The 22761-nt window shown below is 45.4% G+C and overlaps 1 protein-coding gene across 1 annotated transcript; it reads left to right on the top strand.

The window, feature by feature from the left end:
* The first annotated feature begins 2617 nt into the window (after window positions 1-2617).
* Window positions 2618-22752, top strand: CCHCR1 (coiled-coil alpha-helical rod protein 1). Its single transcript, XM_035107029.2, has 18 exons — window positions 2618-2670; window positions 3425-3511; window positions 4213-4417; window positions 5615-6125; window positions 6467-6609; window positions 7324-7444; window positions 12291-12401; window positions 12821-12970; window positions 13469-13579; window positions 13773-13879; window positions 14126-14238; window positions 17733-17811; window positions 19030-19160; window positions 19533-19742; window positions 20787-20888; window positions 21686-21837; window positions 21920-22031; window positions 22507-22752. Exons 2-18 carry the CDS (start codon window positions 3442-3444, stop codon window positions 22608-22610), a joined length of 2532 nt encoding a protein of 843 aa, XP_034962920.1. The 5' UTR covers window positions 2618-2670; window positions 3425-3441; the 3' UTR covers window positions 22611-22752.
* Window positions 22753-22761: the final 9 nt, after the last annotated feature.

The following is a 22761-nucleotide window of genomic DNA, read 5'->3' as shown; positions in this document are numbered from 1 at the left end:
TTTGAGGGCCGTCTTAAGTATATCCGGCGCCGTGGTGCAAGTATCCCTCCGGTGCCCCCCCCCCCGTTTCCCAGAGTTGTCGACTTGTCAACCTCTGCAGGGATTGCTCTCCTCCCATGGAGGCTTGGGAGGCAAGCTGCACGCCCACCAGCCATATGGTTGATGGGGCACAGCTGGTGGGCATGCAGGGAAAAGGGAGGCCGCCAGCAAAGCCGCACAGCTCCTCCACTCGCTCGGGCGCCCCTGAGAGGCCAGCGCCCTGGCGCAATGCACCAGTAAGCCCAATAGGAAAGACGGCTCTGTATATATTTCTGCTCACAGCTATTCTCAGGACAATTATTTTATTGCCCTTTGGTGTGGGTGATGACTGAGAGCCTTTTTGTCTGGCTTGGATGTAGGGAGCAAGGTTGGGGTGGCTATTTGCAGTGCTTTTGTCAGCCAGCACCAAAAACACGACCCAGCCTTTCCGTCCTGCCTATGAAGACCTATGAAATAGACCTGTTGTATTAAATCCAGGCTATGTTTGCTGCCCTTAGTATCTATTGGAATCATTGGGAGTTATTCATAGGTGACTGTCTTTTTTGCACTAGTTTTCAATGAGACCTGATTTAGTGTGGATCCAACCCCCTCTCAAAATAAGTTTCCTCCACAAAAGTGAAGCCATTCCTCCCCCTTCGCTATGGAGAGAATATTGGATGCAATACACTTTGAGAGGCCTTCTTTAGCTCTGTATACATGCGAAAGGCTGGACTAGATGAATCCCAAGCCGGAATTAAGATTGCCGGAAGAAATATCAACAACCTCAGATATGCAGATGACACAACCTTGATGGCAGAAAGTGAGGAGGAATTAAAGAACCTTTTAATGAGGGTGAAAGAGGAGAGCGCAAAATGTGGTCTGAAGCTCAACATCAAAAAAACCAAGATCATGGCCACTGGTCCCATCACCTCCTGGCAAATAGAAGGGGAAGAAATTGAGGCAGTGAGAGATTTTACTTTCTTGGGCTCCTTGATCACTGCAGATGGTGACAGCAGTCACGAAATTAAAAGACGCCTGCTTCTTGGGAGAAAAGCAATGACAAACCTAGACAACATCTTAAAAAGCAGAGACATCACCTTGCCTACAAAGGTCCGTATAGTTAATGCTATGGTTTTCCCAGTAGTGATGTATGGAAGTGAGAGCTGGACCATAAAGAAGGCTGATCGCCAAAGAATTGATGCTTTTGAATTATGGTGCTGGAGGAGACTCTTGAGAGTCCCATGGACTGCAAGAAGATCAAATCTATCCATTCTTGAGGAAATCAGCCCTGAGTGCTCACTGGAAGGACAGATCGTGAAGCTGAGGCTCCAATACTTTGGCCACCTCATGAGAAGGGAAGAATCCTTGGAAAAGACTCTGATGTTGGGAAAGATTGAGGGCACTAGGAGAAGGGGACGACAGAGGACGAGATGGTTGGACAGTGTTCTCGAAGCTACGAACATGAGTTTGACCAAACTGCGGGAGGCAATGCAAGACAGGAGTGCCTGGCGTGCTGTGGTCCATGGGGTCACGAGGAGTCGGACACAACTAAACGGCTAAACAACAACAACGGTGACAACCGTGCACTTTGTCCCACTGTATTTATTGGGGCTTACTCCCTAATATAAGCATGTTTATATTGTAGCCTCACATAACTACGATTCTGTAATCTTTAAAATAAGAAATCCGACTCACACATACAATTTCTAGGAGTCTGAGGAGTGGTTAGATTAGAAATGCCATTTTGTCCTTATTTTGATATGCCTCAAATGATTGTGCTTTTGCTGAAATACATTTTACTTTTTGTTAATGGTTCAAAGTTCTTGCCATCCATAAGGTGTGCTGGGGTCATACAAGAGCAGGAAATAGGCAGCTGGTCAGAGAACCTCTGCAATTGTAAGTTGATAGAAAATGTGTGCATAAAGACTCAAATCAACAAATCCCGGATTGTGTTTGGTGTGGATGCTCAAGAGAATCTTCGATCTGCTTGAGAATAAATTCAAGGTGCTGTGTACAAAACCTGTTTTATATGCATTATTAAACCAAATAATAATAAAAATCTTTACCAAAAAAAGGAGCAGGTTAGACATATTGGCAAGATGAGCAATTCCTGCTGCCAAAGGTCAATGAAAGGGCGGGGGGCGGCGAGAGAGAAAGAATCCCATATTTTTGTAGAAACAGCTTTTGGAACAGGCAGAAAGCCATTGACGTCCAGTCAAGGAGCTTCCTGATTGGGTAGTTCAGAAATGGGGCGTGAGCACACTCTTCGACCCCTCCTTCCTCGCTATTGGGCCGGCCGTTCTTTCCTATCCAAGGTATTAGCAGCGGTTGCCGAGACACCGATAGCAGCATCTCGAACGCTCAGCAAGGCGATTTGTCACTTACGCTACACCGTCCCCTGATTGGCTGATTTCACAAGGGGCGGGCCGCGGCGGCTCGCTTTCCCTTCAGACCCTCGCCCCGCCGATTTGGCACTGACTTCATTCACGCGCCCGACCGGCCGCCCATCACGCCTCGCTCCGTTCCGATTGGCTTTGCGCTGAAGGGTAGGGCGTGCCTTTGCGTTCGTTTCCTCGGAGCGGGCTCGCGGCGCGCGCATGAGCAGTCCGGGCTCCGGGTCGGTTGGTGGAGCGTTAGTCGGCGTCGGCGGAGGTTTGAGAGGAAACGGGCCGCCGCCCCTCAGTGGTGGCGAGTTAGGGCTCAGCGGCTCCCAGAAGCAGCGTAGCCCATGAGTGGGGATGTGGGAAGCAGCTGACAAGGGGAGAAATGGGGTTCCAGACCAGGGTCTCTCAAACTGGGGGGGGGGGCTCCGACTGTTTTAGGACTACAATTCCCATCATCCCTGGTCCTGCTAGCTAGGGGTGATGGGAATTGTAGTCCAAAAAAAGCAGCTGGAGACCCCCAGTTTGGGAAACTGTTCTCTAGATGAAGTGAAGCAGTGGTTTTTACGATCAACTCGAAATAGAAAGCTTTGTCAGCGATGGGAGACTCGACCAAATCTTGAAAAGGAAGTGTGTGGATCCCATTATTTTTTCCCAAGGGTTTACAAACTGCCTGCATAAAAGTCAAAAAGCTTCCTGGGTTTTATGTATGGCCCATAGGACCAAAATGAGTCTAGAGAGTGAGCAAGTCATCTTATCTGTCTTTTTATTTATATACTACTTGATGCCAAAATAGGCTTCTGTGATTTCTTGAAGAACAGTGCATCATTATATATTATTACATTGATAAAAACTGCATTCTTTTATATTACTTCCGTAAGATGTTAGTAGTATATAGTATGGCCTCATTGAGCGCTATTATGGTGGTGGTGGTGTTTCATATGAGTTAGGCCTGTTTTAGAGCTTGCGGTTCAAGCCTGAAAATATCTAATTAGATTAGGTAAACATTTCTATATCTTTTGAAGGACAGTGACTTGGGACCATGGACAGAAGAAATGATTCAGACAGACGGCTGAACCCACCTGCTGCATTCAGAGGTTTAAAGCCCACTGGTAAAGCAAGAGCAAATTTATTATCTCATTCCCGCACTAATTTTTAAAATGTTTACTGCCTGCTTATGATGCAAAGAGAGTTCAGCCACTGTTACCTATATCTTGCTGGACTCTAGATTAAATATCTGTAAAGTACATGGGGCTGCCTTTGGAAACTTCCCAGAAACCTCTGTTGTCTGGCAAGTGTGATTTAAAAAAACTAGCAAGTTGTAAAGGTAAAGGTACCCCTGACCATTAGGTCCAGTCACGGACAACTCTGGGGTTGTGGTGCTCATCTCGCTCTATAGGCTGAGGGAGCCGGTGTTTGTCCACAGACAGCTTCCGGGTCATGTGGCCAGCATGACTAAGCCGCTTCTGGCGAATCAGAGCAGTGTACGGAAACGCTGTTTACCTTCCCGCTGGAGCGGTACCTATTTATCTACTTGCACTTAAACATGCTCTTGAACTGCTAGGCTGGCAGGAGCAGGGACCGAGCAACAGGAGCTCACCTCGTCGTGGGGATTCGAACCGCTGAACTTCTGATCGGCAAGCCCTAGGCTCTGGGCCTTAAATGTAGATGGTGCACAGTATTCACATTTCAGCATAAGGAAGGATTTTTTCACTAGTTTTCCAGATCACCCTATTTCCTGCACTTAAACTCTTTCTAACAGGGCTAGGTGGCAATCTAATGTCATAGCAATCTGCTGTCATTTCTTTCTTAGGGCCACAGGAGTTGATCCCACCTTCACATTTCCAGAGCCGGTCAGCACCACCTCTACCTGTGTCCACTACAGTACCCTGGGATGCCCCTTGCCTTCCTAACTATGAGGTAGTTGAACTCAAGCAAGAAAACCAGAGATTGAAGGATGAACTCCACAGATGGGCCACAAAGGGAGATAAGACAGAAGAACCAGGAACCAGAACCAGGTGAAATGACCCCTACAATTTCCCCCTTTCCTCTTATCCATTTCACCTTATACCATCCAATTATGAACATCATTTTACTTATTTAACGGCATTTATAGGTAATTAAAAAACAATCTCTTAAGCAGTTTACACAAAATAGTGCAAAAACATTAATCAAAACACAGGTGAATTAAAACAAGAATGTAAAAACAAGTATGTGGGACCTTGGTTCTCAAACTTAATCTGTTCTGGAAGTCCGTTCCAAAACCAAAGCGTTCCAAAACCAAGGCGCACTTTCCCATAGAAAGTAATGCAAAATTTATTAATCCGTTCCAGACTTTAAAAAACAACCTAAAACAACCCTAAAACAGCAATTTAACATGAATTTTACTATCTAAGAAGACCATTGATCCATAAAATGAAAGCAATAATCAATGTACTGTACTATAAAATAAGTAAGACAGTATTGTAGATGATAGAAATTAAAATTACTATTTTTTTCTTACCTGCACTGATGATAGTCATTGTTTGGATTGGGGTTTTTTTTTAATCCATTTCCGCAGTCACACAATCAATCAGTAGCTGAACTGAGTTCCACACAGTCAAAAACAAATTAACCAAAAAAGCCTCAAAAACAAAAACGCAAAAGAAACAGCAAAAACAAAAGCGCCAAACTTAATCCATTCCGGAAGTCCGTTTGACTTCCGAAACATTCGAAAACTAAGACGCGGCTTCTGATTGGCATAGGTTCCCTGAAAACAATAGCCGACAGCCGCATCAGATGTTCAGCTTCCGAAAAACGTTCAAAAACCAGAACACTACTGGGTTTTCGGCGTTTGGGAACCAAGGCGTTTGAGAACCAAGGTACCACTGTATATGTTTTTGTAGGTTTGCAGCCATAAAAATAGATTTTATGAGACACTTCCCTTAACTTGTGGTTCTCCACTGAAGAACTGAGTACAATGAGAAATGAGAGCATCTCCTGCTAGGCACATTGTACCCCAGCTTTGCTCTATTTGCTGTATCTCTCTGGTGCTCTTCTCTCCTTTTCCTGGGAAGCATTGCATACATTAGAGTTCAGCTTGTGACCAGCTCACTCCTTGAACAGCAGCCCTTAGACTGGAAACACCCTGAACTTTTGAACTACCGTAACCAGCAGGACATAAAATGGTGCCCCCTGGAGGTGGGAGGACCTTTATCAAATTCTTTATCTTACAGGTCTTTGGATAGAGGAGCTGAGCCCTCAAGCATATGTCACACCTTGGCCATGTCCCAACAGGCTGAGATCATCTCCCACCAGCTCCACGAGATCCAGCGACTGGAGGCAGAGCTTGCTGCCTTCCGAGTTGCCTCAGCCCAGCAAGAAGCAGCAGCGGCCAGTCGAGAAAACACCCTCTCTGACCTTCAGAGCGAGCTTGCAATACTAAAAAGCCGGAGCAAGGCAGAGGCTGCTGGCTTGAAGGCAGAGTTGGAGGAAGTCAGGAGCAGCAGCAAACTGGAAATTGAGGCTCTCAAGGTAGAGCTGGAGGAGCTTAGGAGGCAGAGGCGCTTGGAGGCCGATTCCCTGAAAGAGGAGCTGGAGTTGACCAAGGAAAGATCCAGACATGAAGTTGGGCTGGCGCGAGGAGAGCTGCAGGGGGCCCTTGAAAAAGCAGAAGCTGAGCAGAGAATTCAAGAGGAAAGGGTGCGAGAGTGCCTAGAGACCGTGCTCAAGGAGCACCAGGCAGAGGTGAGCGCTCAAAAGAAAGCATTCTGGGAGAAAAAGTTGTTTTGAGTGGGTGCAGAATTAAAACTTGGATTGGCATCTCTGCTAGATAAGGCAGGCTCTGCAAGGGGTGGAAAGTGGTGGTCCTTCAAATGCTATTGTACTCCAGTTACCACCAGCTTTAGACAGCATAGCCAGTTGTCAGGGGTAATGGGGAATGACAGTGCATCAGCTTTTGGTGGGCCGCAGCTTCTCCATTCCTTCCACCAACAGAACACTCCATTCCTAGGTTTTCTGGAAGAGTAGTGTGAATAGCAGGTGGTCGCTGCTTACCAGGATGTTAGCCTCTTCCCCTCTTCCCACAGTTGTCCAAGCTTTCTGAAGTCCACGGGGCTGAAGTTGCGTCCCTGAATCAGCAGCTGTGGGCACTCCAACAGGATTTGGGGGCTCAGCAGAAGGAGGCTGTCCAGTTAAGGGAGAAGAGGGATGTTCTCCAGAACCAACTCAGGTGTGATCACTCCTTCAGGTTCTTTTCCTCTAAGTTGGTCCCTTACCTTTCAGGTTAAGGTTTAAGGTGCTGGTTTTGACCTTTAAAGCCCTATGCGGCCTAGGACCCTCGTACCTACGGGACCGTCTCTCCCGGTATGCCCTGCAGAGGACTTTAAGGTTCATAAATAACAACACTTTGGAGGTCCCAAGCCTCAAGGAGGTTAGATTGCCCTCAACTAGGGTCAGGGCCTTTTCAGCACTGGCCCCGACTTGGTGGAACGCTCTGTCACAAGAGACCAGGGCCCTGCAGCATTTGACATCTTTCCACAGGGCCAGAAAGATGGAGCTGTTCCGCCTGGCCTTCGGCTTAGACTCACTCCAACCCCTTATATGGGATTTGGTATACAGTATAAATCTTCCCTTGGTTTTTTTGCTGGCCCATGTAGGACCAGCATGGATAGCTGGCTCGGGTGAATGTCTGATGTGGTCTTATGGTCTTGATTTATGGGCTACTACTGAAATGAGGCTGCAATTTAAGCTGTATTTTAATTAACTGTTTGTGTCTTTTTTCTATTACACTTTATTGTAATTTATATTTGGTGCTAGCTGCCCTGAGCCCGGCCCTGGCTGGGGAGGGTGGGGTATAAATAAAAATTTATTATTATTATTATTAGGGCTCACTGGCTTGTCTCCAGGCTGTACCAAGGCAACCCTTTGTATTTTTCTCCTTCAGTGCAGCTGAGGCAGAGCTGGCTTCCCAGAATGCTTTGCTCCTGCAGCTGAAGACCTATGTTGGGGAACAGGAGTCAAAGCAGCCTAGTGCTGAACGGGACCAACTTATGAGCAGAGTGCAGGTGAGACCTGGGGGCTTTTCAGACATGGACAGTTAGCAGCATCTAAGTGGTGGTGGTGATGATGATGATGATGATATTTTATTATTTATACCCCGCCTATCTGACTGGGTTGTCCCAACCACTCTTAAGTGTTGCTGTTGTGCTTTAAGCTACAAGTGGAATACCAACTTTGCTTCCATCCTTCTAGAATCCAAATAACCATCCTGTTGCCCTTTCTCTAGCTTCAGATGGGGGTGGGTGGTGCTTGAGCCATAGTGGAACAATGGAGAGAGCACTTTAAGATTTCTGATTGTTCCTAGCCCTGCCTTTACCTGTCCCATACCTGGCATTACATATAACAGGCATGTCCAACAGGTAGATCGTGATCTACTGGTAGACGTCTGTGGTAGATCACTGGCTCCCCCCAAAGAAGCTCAGCAACTTTGGCTCCCCTAAAAAAGCTCTACATGTTTGCCCTGAATCCCCCCAAACAGGGCTTTCCTTCCTAAAAAAAGCTCAACCTCAACCTGAACCCCCCAAAAGGGGGTAGATCACTGTCAGTTTTTAACTCTGTGAGTAGATCGCAGTCTCTTGGAAGTTGGCAACCCCTGTCCTATAACATCAAAAGATTATATCCTATAGCATTAAAAGGAATAAAAATCCCAAATTTGTCTATTTATTCAAGGTACTACCAATAAACACTCCTCCAGGGAAATGAAAGAGATGTTTATTATTCCCTGTTGCAGGGAATCACATGTATAATGGTATGTTTTGGGACTTCAGGTGGGCTTAGATGTCCTTCAGGTGACCTTTGGGATTCATGGCTTTCCTCTATATCCACTGAGGAGGATTCCTCTTGAATTACAATATTTTCTACATCGCTTTCCTCCATCACTGAGCATGTTTCCTCTCGAATTACCAGATCCAGCAGAGAACCACACTTCGAACAAGTAGTTAGACTCTCGGTTTTTACCACACTTCCTGGGGTAATCACCATTACAGTTTCTATTTCACGTGTCTCTATTGCGGGGGACTTGACGCAAAATATCTCAATCACAACAAATGCTGCACTCAGCAGCTGGAAACCCGCAGCGATATAGCCTAGGTAATAGTCCTATATGCTGCTCGCTGGGAATTGGAGGCAATTCAAATTTGTCTGGGAAGTTGATTTCCCCATTTTGCAAGACAGCAGACATGTTCCATATCACAGAAATCAGGACAAGTATCCCTGCAAATAAGTTCAGGAAAGCTCCAATCCTAAAAAAGGTTAACACAAAATCCTTATGTTTTCTGGGCTCAAAAACATTGTACAAGGCAAATGATATTAACACTAGGGCCGCTGAATTCATAATGGAAGCTAATGCCATTAAATTCTGAGCAATAAAAATTTCCCTTGGGAGGCGTGGATATTTCTCATGGAGCACTTCACAATGCCAAAAAGAGTTGCCATCGTTAGAAGGGTCTCTCCAAAAACAGACAGCCCAGATTCCAATCCAGACGTTTCCAGAGGCGTTTCCATCGATGTTTTCTACACGCCACACTCTCCAGTTCACACTGGCTGTTGTTGCAATGCACATCATCCAGCCCAAAATCTCCGTCAAGAACGCACATAACTGGAGGCGAGAAACTAAGCTCAGCCACCTCACCAACAGAGAGCCTTCTCTCAACCGCAGGCGGGGTTTGGAGAGAAGACTCAGGGAGACATTGGCAGGCATCCTGGAAACAAAAGAGAAGACAACATGCAATGAGAGAGGGAATAACAAGCATGTCTAGTCATTGAAGGACATCCTCCCTCCTGCATTCTTCCTTCCATGGTCAGAAAGAAGCAGCAAAAGAAAGAGTTCCCCTGCTCCCTCCCACCCCCTGGTTAGGTATAGACATCTGATCCAGAGAAGCCGACACACATACTTCCTTCCAACACACTGCTACTGATTTAATATACTGTTGCATCGGTCCTGTGAAAATGGTCATAACCTCAGCAACCTGTTGTGGATGGGAATCTGCTCATGATTTCGCTGTTTTGCTATCTGCCACTGCAGCTATCCTTTTCCACAGAGCATAAACACACCTGATGGCATAGTGAGGAACGTTTAATCCATAAACTTACCTGAAATGCGTTATTCAGCTAGAGTCTAGTGTGCCAGGAATCGACCAGTATTTGCTAGGTGCTCCTGAGCCTCAAGTAGACTAAGCTGCTGGCCACTGAGCTGACTTTCACCTGAGCAGCCAGCCACAGCAGCAACTGCTCTGCAGAATTCTTAGGTCAGTTAGGCCAGTTAGAATCCTGACAACAATACAAATCATAACTCCAGGGTACTGGTCATTTGGAACATCAGGAAAGTGGAAAATGGGAGGGAACTCAGTTCCCTTCTTTCCTAATGCAGAGTGTCTTTTCCAGGACACTCTGCAGTTAAAACACGTTCTTCCTGAAGTCAGATTCAGAGCAGTTCCAATAGTCAAAATGGTGATAGGTGTATCTCAGTACAGATTTGTTTGATGGTCCTGAATGCATTTCATAAAGGATCACAAGAGAGGCTAATAGAATTAGGCCTTGAACAATAAGAATTTCCTTGGCAAAATTATTGAAGACTCCTTACAAACCTATCATTCTTCTTCCCCATCACATCTTGTTTGGACATTATAGTAAGGGAGAAGATCTTTGCTCTTTTCCTTTGCACTGGGACCACATGAAATTTTGTGCCATGGGACCCCATCACTCACACCAATACAGGCAACACCATTTTCAGAACCAAGGTGTCCATGATTTAAAATCGTTTTCTAAGACACTTCAATCAAAATATTTGTGTCACTTTCTTTCTGTTCCTTTCTGTGTTGATGCTCCGAATGTGAGCTGCTCAGCTGCATGCAGTTTCCACTGCAGTGTGTGTGTGTGTGTGATTAACTTCAGCAAAGCAATGGGCCTAAAAATCCAACTATTCTGCCTGAAATAACTTTGGGATCCAGCTTTGAAAAATGGAAAGTAGATATAAAATTCAGAGGAATTAAAAGCTGTTGTCTTTTTGACTATTTTAAACATCTTAGAACATACAGTGGTGCCTCGCTTTATGAATGCCTCGCACAACGAAAAACTCGCTAGATGAAAGAGTTTTGCGTTGCGCGAGGCATTCGTAAGACAACATAATTTTCTTCGTCTTGCGAAGCGCGGCCATAGAAAGAGGCAAAGGCTCTCTGCTCATGCAGATCCTTAAAAAAAAAAAGAATAAAATTAAGCATTCAACGTGATTTGCTTGCACAAAATTTACGTGGAAGTTAGATGATGCCAATATTTAGCATTCATCCTGATTTGCTTCTGGGTTCTGCCATCAGTAATTTACCGTACACTTTTTAGTGCATTGCCTTGTCAGTGCCCTAACCGCAAATAAGTCCTTTAAAAAAGTGGATTTGTTGCACCAGAGTGCTTTAATTCTGCTTAAATGGACAAACTGACATTAGCAATCAGAATAAGTGTTGCAAGATCTGAACTGTTACATAAAAACAAAATACCTTGAATGAGCTCACCGCCTTTTCTTGTGAATTAAATTGCATGCAGGGAGCAGCCTTCATGCCCCACAGCCTGGTCTTCACAATTTGGGTTGAAAGATAATTAGAGATGTAAGTAAGAGAAGCATTACGCTTCTGGAAGCGGAAATGCTGGTGTGCGAGGGGTGTGTTTGTATGGAGCGATCTGCGTGGACCTGGATCTGATACTTTACTATTCCCTGTTGCAGGGAGTCACATGGAGGGCTCTTTTATGTGTTCTCTCACATTTGTGTCCTTGTTCCCATTAGCTTGTTCCTCTTCTGGATTTCTTTCCTTTGTGTACTATCAGATCCAGGTCCACGCCCAAGAAGGTGGGCTTTGATGTCCTTCAAGTGAGCTTTGGGATGCATGGCTTTCCTCCATCTCCGCTGAGCAGGATTCTTCTTGAATGACGATATTTTCTGCAAGGCCCTTTACACCTGGCCTAGGGGGTGAGGCCCAGACTCCCAAGGATCTACCAGTCAATTGCTGACACGTTGCTGAGGCGGGAGAGCAAGAGGGCTCTTTATAACTATTTTTTTTGCTTCTTGGGGGGTGCAGCTGCCCCCCTGCACGTCGATCCTGAGCTCCTTTTCCTTTGCTTTTCCCTAGGAGCACCCGGCCCCGCCCCCTCTTTCCTAGAGGTGAGGTGTGAATGCATTTCCCCTGTTCACAAAAAAAGCGCTCTACAACCTTATGCCAAACTCCAATCAAAATTTGAGCTGAACCCCTATAAAGGGGGGCATTTTCCCTCCCTAAAAAAAGGTCAACAAGTTTGAGCTGAACTCATAAAAAAATGGGGTAGATCACTAGCAGATTTTAAACTTGAAAGTAGATCGCAGTCTCTCTGGAGTTGGCCACCCCATGACATATAACATCAGAAGAGGGGCAGATGGTCACAGTTTTGGGGAAACGGACTTCCCAGGCCAAGTTAGGAACCCTACCAGGCCTAATTTCATCTGCATGCCTGAAGTTTAACCCCCAACCTCAGAAATGACTAGAGCAGTACATACAATCTACAGAAGAGTTGCTTGATGAATCGCCAGTACCTGGAGAAATTGTGCAAACTGTTCTACTGTGCTTTTTAAAAAGTCAGATTTTCAGAGTTCAGGGGGGTGGAGGAAGGAATGTTGAACACAGGAAACAGAAATGGAATACTTTGTTCATGATAGCATGCAGATGCCCCATAAAACGTAAAAGAACAAAGTTCCACATGAAATGCCCAGTATGGAAGCAGCCCAGGATAGGAAAGGTAACACAAGGCACTTCAAATAGCAGAGCTCCTTTTCTTCTGCATGGATTTATGAGTATGCAGTATGATTGCAACATTACTTTGCTTCTATTTCAGCAACTGGAAGAAGAGAAGGATGCCCTGAAAATTACAGCTGAGCTGCTGCAGGTTCGCCTAACTTCCCTCAACGATATTCTGACGCTACAGGAGATGGAGATCAGCAAGAAGGTAGATACATTTGAGGGCAGTGGGTACGATAGCGAAGAATAGTAGCCTTGTGGGTCCCAAATGCAGTGGTACCTCTACTTACGAATTTAATCCGTTCCGAACGCACATTCGTAAGTCGATAAAAATTGTAAGTCGAATCTCATAGGAATGCATTGGGAGAAAAAATTCGTAAGTCGAAGCAACCCTATCTAAAAATTCGTAAGTAGAAAAAAATCCTATCTAAACTGCATCCAAGATGGCGGACGGAGCTCCGTTCGTAAGTAGAAACATTCGTAAGTAGAGTTATTCGTAAGTCGAGGTACCACTGTAGTAGATTACAGAACTGCAAACTATTCAAAATAGTTCTTTTTATTGACTGGGTATTGGGTACAAACACACCCTTCTTAAAAGCTGTTTTCTTTAATGTTTGATCTTTTCAGGTGCAGCTTGAGGATCCTCTTCGGCCTGAATCGTCTCAGAAATGGCAGTACCTGCTGACTCGGTGGCGGGAGAAAGTATTTTGTCTCCTGGTGCAGCTGAAATCTCAAGAGCTCAGTCACAGAGATACCACCAAAGTGCTAGAAAGGAAGGTATGTGCTTGATTTGAGGGAGGGGGCTGTGTTGGAGTGGAGCAGGGAGAACCTGAAAGCCCAAGCTCCTAGGTAGGTTTTTTGAAAATGGAGTGTGGAAGAGCATGAGAATTGTGAGCCAGGACTCCTGGGTTCTCCAGGTGGGGAATTTGAGGTTTCTGTGAGGATTACAGAGATATCTGAATTCATGCTCGTTGTGGAGCCTGGAAACTGTTACCAGGCTAGTAAAAAAATACAATAAAAATTGCCTACCAACCAGACTATCAGAAGAGGGAGAAGTCCTTCAAGATATCTGCTATCTTTCTTCTTTGGTTGGAGATGAAATGATTGTTATTTTTTTGAATTGATACACCACCCTATACCTCGGGGTCTCAGGGCGTCTCTTGAAAGCAATCTGCCGCTCTCCTTCAAGTTTGCTTGCTTGCATGTGTTAGCAGGCAAATTGTTAAATGCAAAGCTTACGTGGTAATAAGCCAGGTCTTAATTTTCTGCCTACAGGTCAAAGAGCTAGAAGGTGAAGTAGGGTCCAGGGACCAGAAGGTGGCACTGTTGCTCCACAGCCTAGAAGACAAATCTGCTGAAGCTGATATGGAAAGAGTGAGAAACAAAGTAAGTTCTCATACGCCCCTTGCCCAAGAAGACAAGATTAGAAAGGGGTACATCCTTTCCCCCATTAAAACAGGCTTAAGAGCTGAAGGGTGATGCTGAAGGGTGGAGGGAGAGGGCAGTCCTTGACAAATGAGTTTAGGGCCTCTCTCTTTCAGGGGGGCAGTATTGCTTGGAGCTTTCTCCTTCCTTCCAGACTCTGCAGGCAGAGGCATTGCGCTCGAATGAGTTGGCACAGGATCTTCAACGGAGGGCAGAGACCTCTGAAAATGCCCTTCGGGGCCTGGGAGACTTTGTCAGCAGGTAACTGGGAAGGACAAAGCAATACAGTAATGGTTGAATTTCCCCAGCTCTGTGTGGAACCGTTGGTCTTCCAGGTATTGAGGACTGCAGAGAGCTTGAGAAAGCCCAAAGGCCATTTATTTGACACCTCCAATTTACTGAAGTCTTCCTCCTCCTTCCTTGCTCTTGGCTAACTTTCATTTAATGGTTTTTTACTCCTCCTTTTAAAGTCCAGGCTAAGATGCTGTGTCTTCTTCTGCTCCACAGGCTAAGCCAGCAACTGACTGGACAGGAAGAATCATGGAGAGCAGCCTTGTCACGCCTCATGGGATTGGGAAACAGAGTTGCTTTCGCAGCCAAGAGAGTTGACACTGTCCAAGGTAATGGTGGAAAGCCATTTTGCAATCTAGACATTATACAACCTTCATCGCCAAACCCAAATCTTGATATTCTTGCTGGGCATATCTTGACCCACATGAGACTCAATTACTTCCATATAACTGGTGAAGCTACGTTAACCATAATATTATAATCTCTTTACTTTGTTTGCATTGTTTTTATTTATGAGCTAGGATCCTACCCTCATGGTGGTGGATACACACTTGAAAATATGCAGATGGGGGCACTTGCTCAGTTTCCATCTTACAATAAGGTCAAACCATGACTTAGCATAGATCTATGGACTGTCAGAATGAGATTGTGGTTGCTTTGGTCCTTTGGATGCTGTGAGGCAAGTCATGGTTTGGCTTCTTGTGGCATTAGAATCAGGGCTGAAACAATGGATTGTTCAGGAACCTGCCTATTTGCGCTAAACTGGTTTGATTTAGTGTTGTATGTGAACGAGGTCATTGTGTGCTGAAGGCCTCCTTATTCATTCATGAAAATTCTGTGCCACGTAAGTCTGGTGTAGTGGCCTCAAGGTTGGATTACTGCCATGCACTTGTGTAGGGTTTCCCTCGCACTTGATCTAGAAACCACAGTTGGTGCAGAGTACTTCAGCACAGGTGTCAGCATTATAACACCTCTGCTCAGAGATCTGTGCTGGTTGCTGATTTGCCTTTAACAGTTTGGAACCAGTTAACTTGTGGGATTGTCTTACCCTGTATTTGCCCAATTAACTCCTTCGATCTGCAGAACTAGCACTGTTACAGGGGCTACATAATACTTTAAGGACATGGTGCTGTGGTCTAAATCACTGAGCCTCTTGGGCTTGCTGATCAGAAGGTTGGCAGTTCAAATCCCCGTGACGGAGTGAGCTCCCATTGCTCTGTCCCCACTCCTGCCTACCTAGCAGTTCAGAAGCACACCAGTGCAAGGAGGTAAATAGATACCACTGTGGCGGGAAGTTAAACGGCGTTTCCGTGCACTCTGGCTTCCATCATAGTGTTGCGTTGTGCCAGAAGCGGTTTAGTCATGCTGGCCACATGACCCAGAAAGCTGTCTGTGGACAAACGCCAGCTCCCTTGGCCGTCCTTTACCTTATTTACATAATACACTTCCACACTTGTAAGAAACCATTTTTTTAGTGGGGTGGCACCTATATTTTGGAACTTCCTGCCAATTGACATCAGGCAGGTGCCTTCGTTGTAATTTTTCCAGTGCCTGCTTAAAATGTGTTTGTTTCTACACAAGCCCATCTAGGCATGGAAAAGTTTCAGTTTTTTTCTCAGCTACTGTTGATTTTAATCATGGTTTGAATATTTTGAATAATTTTATTGCTTTACTTTGCATTGTGAGCTGCTTAAAGATTTTTAGAACTACCAAGTGATATATAAATCTTGTTAAACAAATACTTTTAAAGGCAGCTACCTCAGGTAGTGGATTGCGAGGGAGGGGTAGTGGCTCAAGTTCCCCTGTCAGTCTTTGTATGACTTGCCTTAGGTGCTGCAGAGGGCATTGTCCTAGCACCAGAGGTGTTAAGTGGTGTTAAGATATGACTGCCAGTCTGATTGACTTCTGTACACAGAAAGGAGGTGTGCACTCTTGTTCTTTCCCTGAGGCACAAAAATATATTGGGTCAGCCCTGTCTGAGGGATTTCCTATACCTTTCTTCTGGCTAAATTATTTTAAGCTCATTGACATTTAGAACTACAGTCAAAACACTAATTTAGATGGTTGCAGACAACCCATTTATTCTTTATGATCCATATGTTAATGAATTTCACAACAGTTAAAGTGCTTTCCTTTTTGTCATCTCTAGATGTTGCTCTGTTCACATAATGTTCCCTCCCAACATACCAGACATACTTCAGATTATTTTCAGAGACTCCACAGACAACCTTTCCCCTCCCCTCCAATCTCTCAGGTGCCTTATCTTAATCCACAGACTTAACAAGCCAGTATTGTGCTGTGCATATTTTAACTTTTAAGTAGAAGAAAGGTCACACTGAGTTCAGTTGAGATAATTTCCATATACTGTAAGTGTGACTAGGATTCTGTTCTCTCCCTCTCCCTTCCTCCCTCCCTCCCTCTCTCTCTCTCTGTGCCCTTTTTTTTGAATGGGACTGACATGACTGCCTGAAGCTTTAGCCCCCCAAACTGTAACTCTGTTCACACTTCTTTGGTGCAAGCCTCAATGAATTTGTCCCTGAACAGGCACACACTTAGGCTGTCAAAGGAATTGTCATTCTGTTAGCAATTGTAGAGGTTTCTAATAGAGGTCACTGCATCTTCGCTAAGCTACGGTTCCCACAATTATTTTTTGGGAAATCATGATAGTTAAAGCAGCATAAAACTGTTAAGTCTCCGGTGTGCTGCAAATCCCTCTCAGTTTAAAATCCCTACAGCAGGACTGGGGAACCTTTGTCAGACCAAGGGTCACATTTCCACCTGGGGGCCCTATGCCTATGACAGGTGTGACCAAAGAGAAAATAAGCGGAGCCATGAGTGTAAATTTTGCCTTTGCACAGTAGTTCTTCACTCAGTCCTCTAGCCTGCATTTAGCAAACAAGGGGCATGATTAAAACTCAAGGATGCATTCTAGCCAGGCAAAAGCTCTCTAGGACTTTATGAAGCAGAGCCTGAGAGGGATGAGGTGTGAAGAGAGTCTCAAGGACCAGATAGAGGCTTAGAGGGTCACCTTTTGTGCCTGAAGTTCCCCACCCCTGCCCAGTAGCTTTTCACCTCTTTGACCTGTTCCTGTTATTTCTGCAACAACTCTTCATTGCCATAGTTTTCAAGGCTTCAGAGACACGGTGGTTCAGCATGAAGCATGCATGTTTTGAATGAATGTGCAGAAAACAACAACAACCCAGAACCCAAACTTAACAATGATTTCCATACCTTAATCTGCATACTTTGTTTTCAGCACTGTACTTGGGATTTCTGTTGCAGGCGCCAAACATATATTTGTTTTGGCAGGTAAAGCCTCAAGGGCCTATGATAGTCTGCACTATTAAAAAAGAATTCTCAATTTGTGGAGTCAACATGCACCTCTCTCCCCCGCCCCTGCATTCTAAGTGGAAATTGTGGTCAGCATACATATTTTCTTTTTGCAACATGTTTTCATAGGATCTTCAGTTCTACTTATTAGTGGGATGACCACCTGGACTGTTTTTGTGTTGCGTTTTTCTTCCTTTATATTATAACAACTAATACATTTGCTTCTCTCTAACACTAAAATCTAGAATAGGAGCGGCTAAACTGTGACCCTCTAGACATTAATGGATTACAATTCCCATGAGCCCCAGCCAGCATGACCAATGGTCAGGGATAATGAGAGCTTCAGTTTTGCAACATATGGAAGGCCACAGGTTCCCCACTCCTACTGGTAGTATATAAGCGGCCAAAGTCCCAAAATGAGCTGCTTGTCTAGGTTTCTTTGAATAGCTGATACACTTCTGTCAATGAATAACTGAATAATTATGGCTTCTAGGGTTGGTGTGCCAGAAGATAGCACTAGCCAGACTTCAGCAAGAGGAGAAATCTTGCACCACAAGATCAGACCATGAGAAGTAAGTTCAAAACTCTAATCTTAGCACAGGCTGAAAGGCAGACTATGAAGTGTTGGTGACTGCGTATACTTCTTCCTGAAAGGACAAAATGCTTTGCGAAACGGTCTTCACCCAGAGTTGCGATGCTTAAGATTTCTGCTTCGTATACAGAAACTAAGACATAAATAAGGGACATTGCCTATGCCATTGCAGTTCCAGTCCATTCAAGAATTTACCCTTTGAAAAGCTCAGTCTCCAATTAAGAGAATGTAATATATTCTGTAAAATAAAAAAATTCCTTCAGTAGCACCTTAAAGACCAACTAAGTTTTTATTTTGGTATGAGCTTTCGTGTGCATGCACACTTCTTCAGATACAGTGAAATAGAAGTCCCCAGAAGACAGAAAAACTAGTAGGAGAACACTTCAATCTCCCAGGACATTCTATACAAGATCTCAAAGTAGCTGTCTTACTACAAAAGAATTTCAGAAATAGACTGGAAAGAGAAGTTGCTGAATTACAACTTATCACCAAGCTCAAAACCATGGAGGGACCTGGTTTGAACAGAGATATCGGATTCTTATCTCATTATACATGATAAGCGATCTTCAGCCATCTCAACCCTTGCTTTTTCATGCAAAACCATTTGCAGTCGTTTTTCGGTCATCAACAGCTATCAGTCAGTCAATCACCCACTTCCACCACCCTTCTGAGTGATCCCCCCTCCCCTCCCCATCCCCACCCCTCCCCACCCCTTCTCTACATAAGTGCCTGGGGACTTCTATTTCACTGTATCTGAAGAAGTGTGCATGCACACGAAAGCTCATACCAAAATAAAAACTTAGTTGGTCTTTAAGGTGCTACTGAAGGAATTTTTTTATTTTACTTCGACCCAGACCAACACGGCTACCTACCTGTAACCTAATATATTCTGTGTTAGAGCAGAGATAGAAAAAGTTGGGGATTAAAGTCCCCAAGTTTCTAGGAATAGCATTTGGATTTTGTAGGGTAGAGCTGAAAGCCAAGGTCTAGTCCAACAGCAAATATCTAACTGAAGCAAAGGCAGAGTTGAATGATCTCAGGGACTTGGCCCAGCCTTGTGGAGGAGTGGGATTCTGGCAACAACAACTTTTTGGTTAACCAGTGCAGCCAGCCAAAATTTTACCACTGAGCGATTGAAACACTTGAGTGTCCAGGGTTACGACTGGACTTCTGATCTCTCTGGCTACTTCCTCCCCAGGATTCAGCCATCTTATGAAGACCTTCAAGCTGAACTACAGATGCTGCACAGAGAACGGGATCAACTCTCACTGGAGCTCAAACGTGGGGCTCAACTCATAGAGAAGAAAGTGGCTGAAGCAAAAGAGCAAGGTGACCAACTCTGGGCCCTCTTCCCACTAAGGTGACAAAGCTGTCTCTGTACCATTTAAGACCACAGGTGAGGGTTCACCTGAATGAGTTCTCCATACAGAACAAATTCCCTGCAGTCAGAAGACCTAATGTCAGGTAGTACAGGTTTAACCTATTATTCTCCGAGACCTGCTAGTTTGTGCAGGGAATTTGTGCGAGGAATTATTTTCAGCCAGTCACCACCTGTAGTAAGATGGTTCGGGCACAGAACTAGGCCCTACTGTCAGTGACGGCACCCGGAAGCTAGGTGTAGAAAAGCAGTGGGGAGGTGATTTGGGTATATTGGATTGCTGGGCACTGCCCTCAACTGACTGTCTCCCCTCTGTCCTACAGCGGAGTTTGAGCTCAGGAAAACGAGGGAGTCGTTGCAGAGCCTGCAGGAGACGCTGGAGGCAAAGGCATTGGTGGAACAGACACTGAGGCAGCAACAGGAAGCCACAGAGAAGCAGCTGGAGGCAACCTGTAGCAACCTACAGAGGAGTGAAGAGGCTGCAGAGAGTTTGAGGCAGGAGCTGGGACAGTTAAGAGCGGATTATGAAAGAGGTATCTTAGGGACATGCTACATTTTTTTCTGGGGAAGGAATGATTTTAACTTCAGAGGTGAGGCATGATGAGCTTTTAAATTGGCTTTTGCTTACGCCCCCCCCCCTCTTGTACATGGCTACCAGAAAACAAGCAAACACAAAGTGAAGTACACTGCCTGCGCACAGTTGCAGCACACAAACGTATACATAGGATGAACATCTGGGTTGGAATGAGACAAGAGCTCTACCACTGAAACACCTTACGCACACAGGGTCTCGGGTTGAATACCTGTCAAAGAGGCTTGTATGTTTTAGGTATATGTTTTTTGCTGCTCCTGTGAAAGGCCCCTGGTTTGGCAACTGGGCCAATCCCTTCTTTCCTTGCAGCACACCAAGGTGGCAGGCCTGCACCTTACAAAAACCTTTCTTAGATTGTTGAGGAAAAGTTGCACTGCAGGGCCAAAAGGACCTGAGATAAGTCAGCCATCACCTGATGCAAAATATCTCAAAGTATTCTATGTATCCATGTACTTGCCTCCTTCAAGTACTTTTGCTTCACTGGAGTGTATTATTGAACTATGATGATGCCTCTCACTTGCCTGGATGGAGAGAGGTGGGTGTGAACAGAAACCCCTGACTCTGGTATTTCTTACTTCCGTTGCATGTTTTTTCACCCACTTTTGCCTCTGGCCACACCCAATTTTTCCACCTGGCCCTGCCCACCACCATGTGGCACTTGAGTTGAAAAGGGTTCCCCACCTCATCTAGCTCCTGGTAAGCCACCATTTGTGGCTGTGGGGCTGTTTTTGGCTTGGAGAGGCTGGGCCTGCATTTAGAAAAGCAGAGAGAGCTGTCAGTGATCCAATGTGCAAAAGGTAAGGGCTGTCTGCCAAGGGCAGAAGCCATGGGCTACTGCAAACATGAGAATGCATGTAAATACAGTTAAGAGTCAGAGAAGGTACTGCCACCTGAAAGTCTTGATGTAGTACTGTAATGAGCAAGGCATTGTGGGATGGGGGACAAAAACCCTGCCTGTTGTCATTTTCATGCCCTTTCTACATAGCCCTGCAGGAGAAGGTAACTGAAATTGAAATGCAGATGCGCAAGGATCTGTCAGAAATGGAGAGAGGGCTCAATGAAGCACGGAGGGAACACACAAAGGCAGGTGAGCAGCACAACAGCTGTACAGGCAACGACCAATATACATGTGTCCAGTTGATGCACACAGCGCAGTGACTTGGAAGTGGCTGGGAAAGGGGGGCCGGGCGAAACAGGCATATGTGTGCTCTGCCTTCGCACCTGTGCAAATTGTGGATTGCCTGTAAATGGAAAGAGGCTACTAGGGGATGTTTTGGTGCCTGAAGCAGAAAATCCAAAAGGAGGAGTCTTGTGAAAACATGTATTAAATAGCAGGCACTTTTTTTGACAAAAATTTGGCATCTGATTCACACTGCCTAATGTAGAGTCAGTACAGCTCAGGGATAGATTATATACTTTTATGCAGAAGGTCTCAAGTTCAGCCACTTCTATTTCCATTTGGGGGAAAAGTCACTTGCAGCAGGAGGACTGGGAAAAATCCCTGCCTGAAGGCTGATACTGGTAGTTGTTGTCGTAGCCCGGTGGTAGAGCATCTGTTTTACATGCAATTGGTCTTAGGTTGAATCCCCGACATTTCTAGGTAGGGCTGAGAAAGATCCCTCCCTGAAGCCCTGGAAAGCCACTGTCAGCCTTTGTGGATAATACTGAGGCAGATGAACGAAGGGGACTACCTTAGTCTACAGCTGCTCTCTGTGTTCCTAGGGCAGTTGCAGTAGATGATACGAGTCTAGCTAGATCAGTGGTTTGACTCTGCATAAAGTAGCTTTGAGTCTGCTGCACTGCAGGCGGAGCCAAACATTCTTTACTCCCCTCTCTGCTTGTCATCCCTCTTTTGATCCTCCCTCCTGCTTTGTGTGTCTGCAGTGGTTGCCCTACGCCAGGCTGAGCGACAGGCAGCAAGAGACAAAGCTCGCAGCGAAGAACTTGCCAAGCTGCAGGAGTCTGCTACGCAGCAGGAAATGGCACAACTTGAAGGACGTCTGCGGGAGCTTGAGAGGGACAAGAATCTGCTGATGGTACGTTCAAGGAGTGAAGGCACATGGCTGCCCCATATTGGTGCCTGTTGATCGATCAACGTCTGTCTCTTTCCATGCACAGGCTACCTTGAGGGAGGAAGGGCTGTTGGTCCAGCATCGACAGAATCGGCTCGCAGAAGTCCAGGGCCCAGCAGAATCACCCAAGAAGACCAGATCTAAGCCTCCATCTAAAGGTATATTCAGTGAGTTGCATCAGCAGAACGCTGGGCAAGGACTTCGGCTTGCACAGCAGGGCTCCCCTCCCCCTTACTCCCACCAAAATCGACTCCAGAATAGCTGAAATGCTTGTGCTGACAGAACATTCAACATACTAATCCACCACACTTTACAGCAGCAGGCAGGCTTCAGAAGCGGCTATGAGGCAACTGCTTCACTCTGACTAATGATAGGGCTGGCCCTGATAATAGAGCAGCTTGGTATGTCTATTAAATCCTACAGTTGGCATGTGTGCCATTTCCCTTCCCACAATTCCTTGCAATTCTTACAACTGCTAGATATAGAAGCCTTCTACAGTAGTTTCTGCTCTTCCCTATTCTTCTCAACACTCATCCCAGGTGGTCACCAGGTTAAGAGCATCTACCTCACTGGCATTATCCACTGATCTCCATCACTCCATGATCTTATGGGCTTTTCTCCCTCTTCCTATAGAGTCTCTGTTTGCTGTGCTGGATGACCTACAGGTACTGGGTGCTGCTATACTGGGAGAAGAAGAAGAAGCAGACAAAGAGAGAGACACCAGCAAGGGCACTTAAGTATAATCCCACCAGGGGAAGAAAAATCTGCTTGAAGACACCAGGCTGTGGAAATGGATAGAAAGATGTTTGTAAATAAAAATTATTTTAATAGGCACATAGGCATTTATATTGCAAGTGTCATTTTTAAAAACCTAGTCTCTAAAACACG

This window comes from Zootoca vivipara, chromosome 2 (assembly GCF_963506605.1).
Source record: "Zootoca vivipara chromosome 2, rZooViv1.1, whole genome shotgun sequence".
NCBI lineage: Eukaryota > Metazoa > Chordata > Lepidosauria > Squamata > Lacertidae > Zootoca > Zootoca vivipara.
Note: the sequence above shows the minus strand (reverse complement) of the source record. Positions and strands in the feature narration are given on the sequence as shown.

Bases quoted from the DNA above. Each gene is read 5' to 3' on its own strand.
- CCHCR1 (XM_035107029.2), top strand. From the start codon at position 3,442: ATGGACAGAAGAAATGATTCAGACAGACGGCTGAACCCACCTGCTGCA. The intron at 12,971-13,468 runs GTATGTGCTTGA...TTCTGCCTACAG, and splicing joins CCAAAGTGCTAGAAAGGAAG to GTCAAAGAGCTAGAAGGTGA. The intron at 13,580-13,772 runs GTAAGTTCTCAT...CCTTCCTTCCAG, and splicing joins TGGAAAGAGTGAGAAACAAA to ACTCTGCAGGCAGAGGCATT.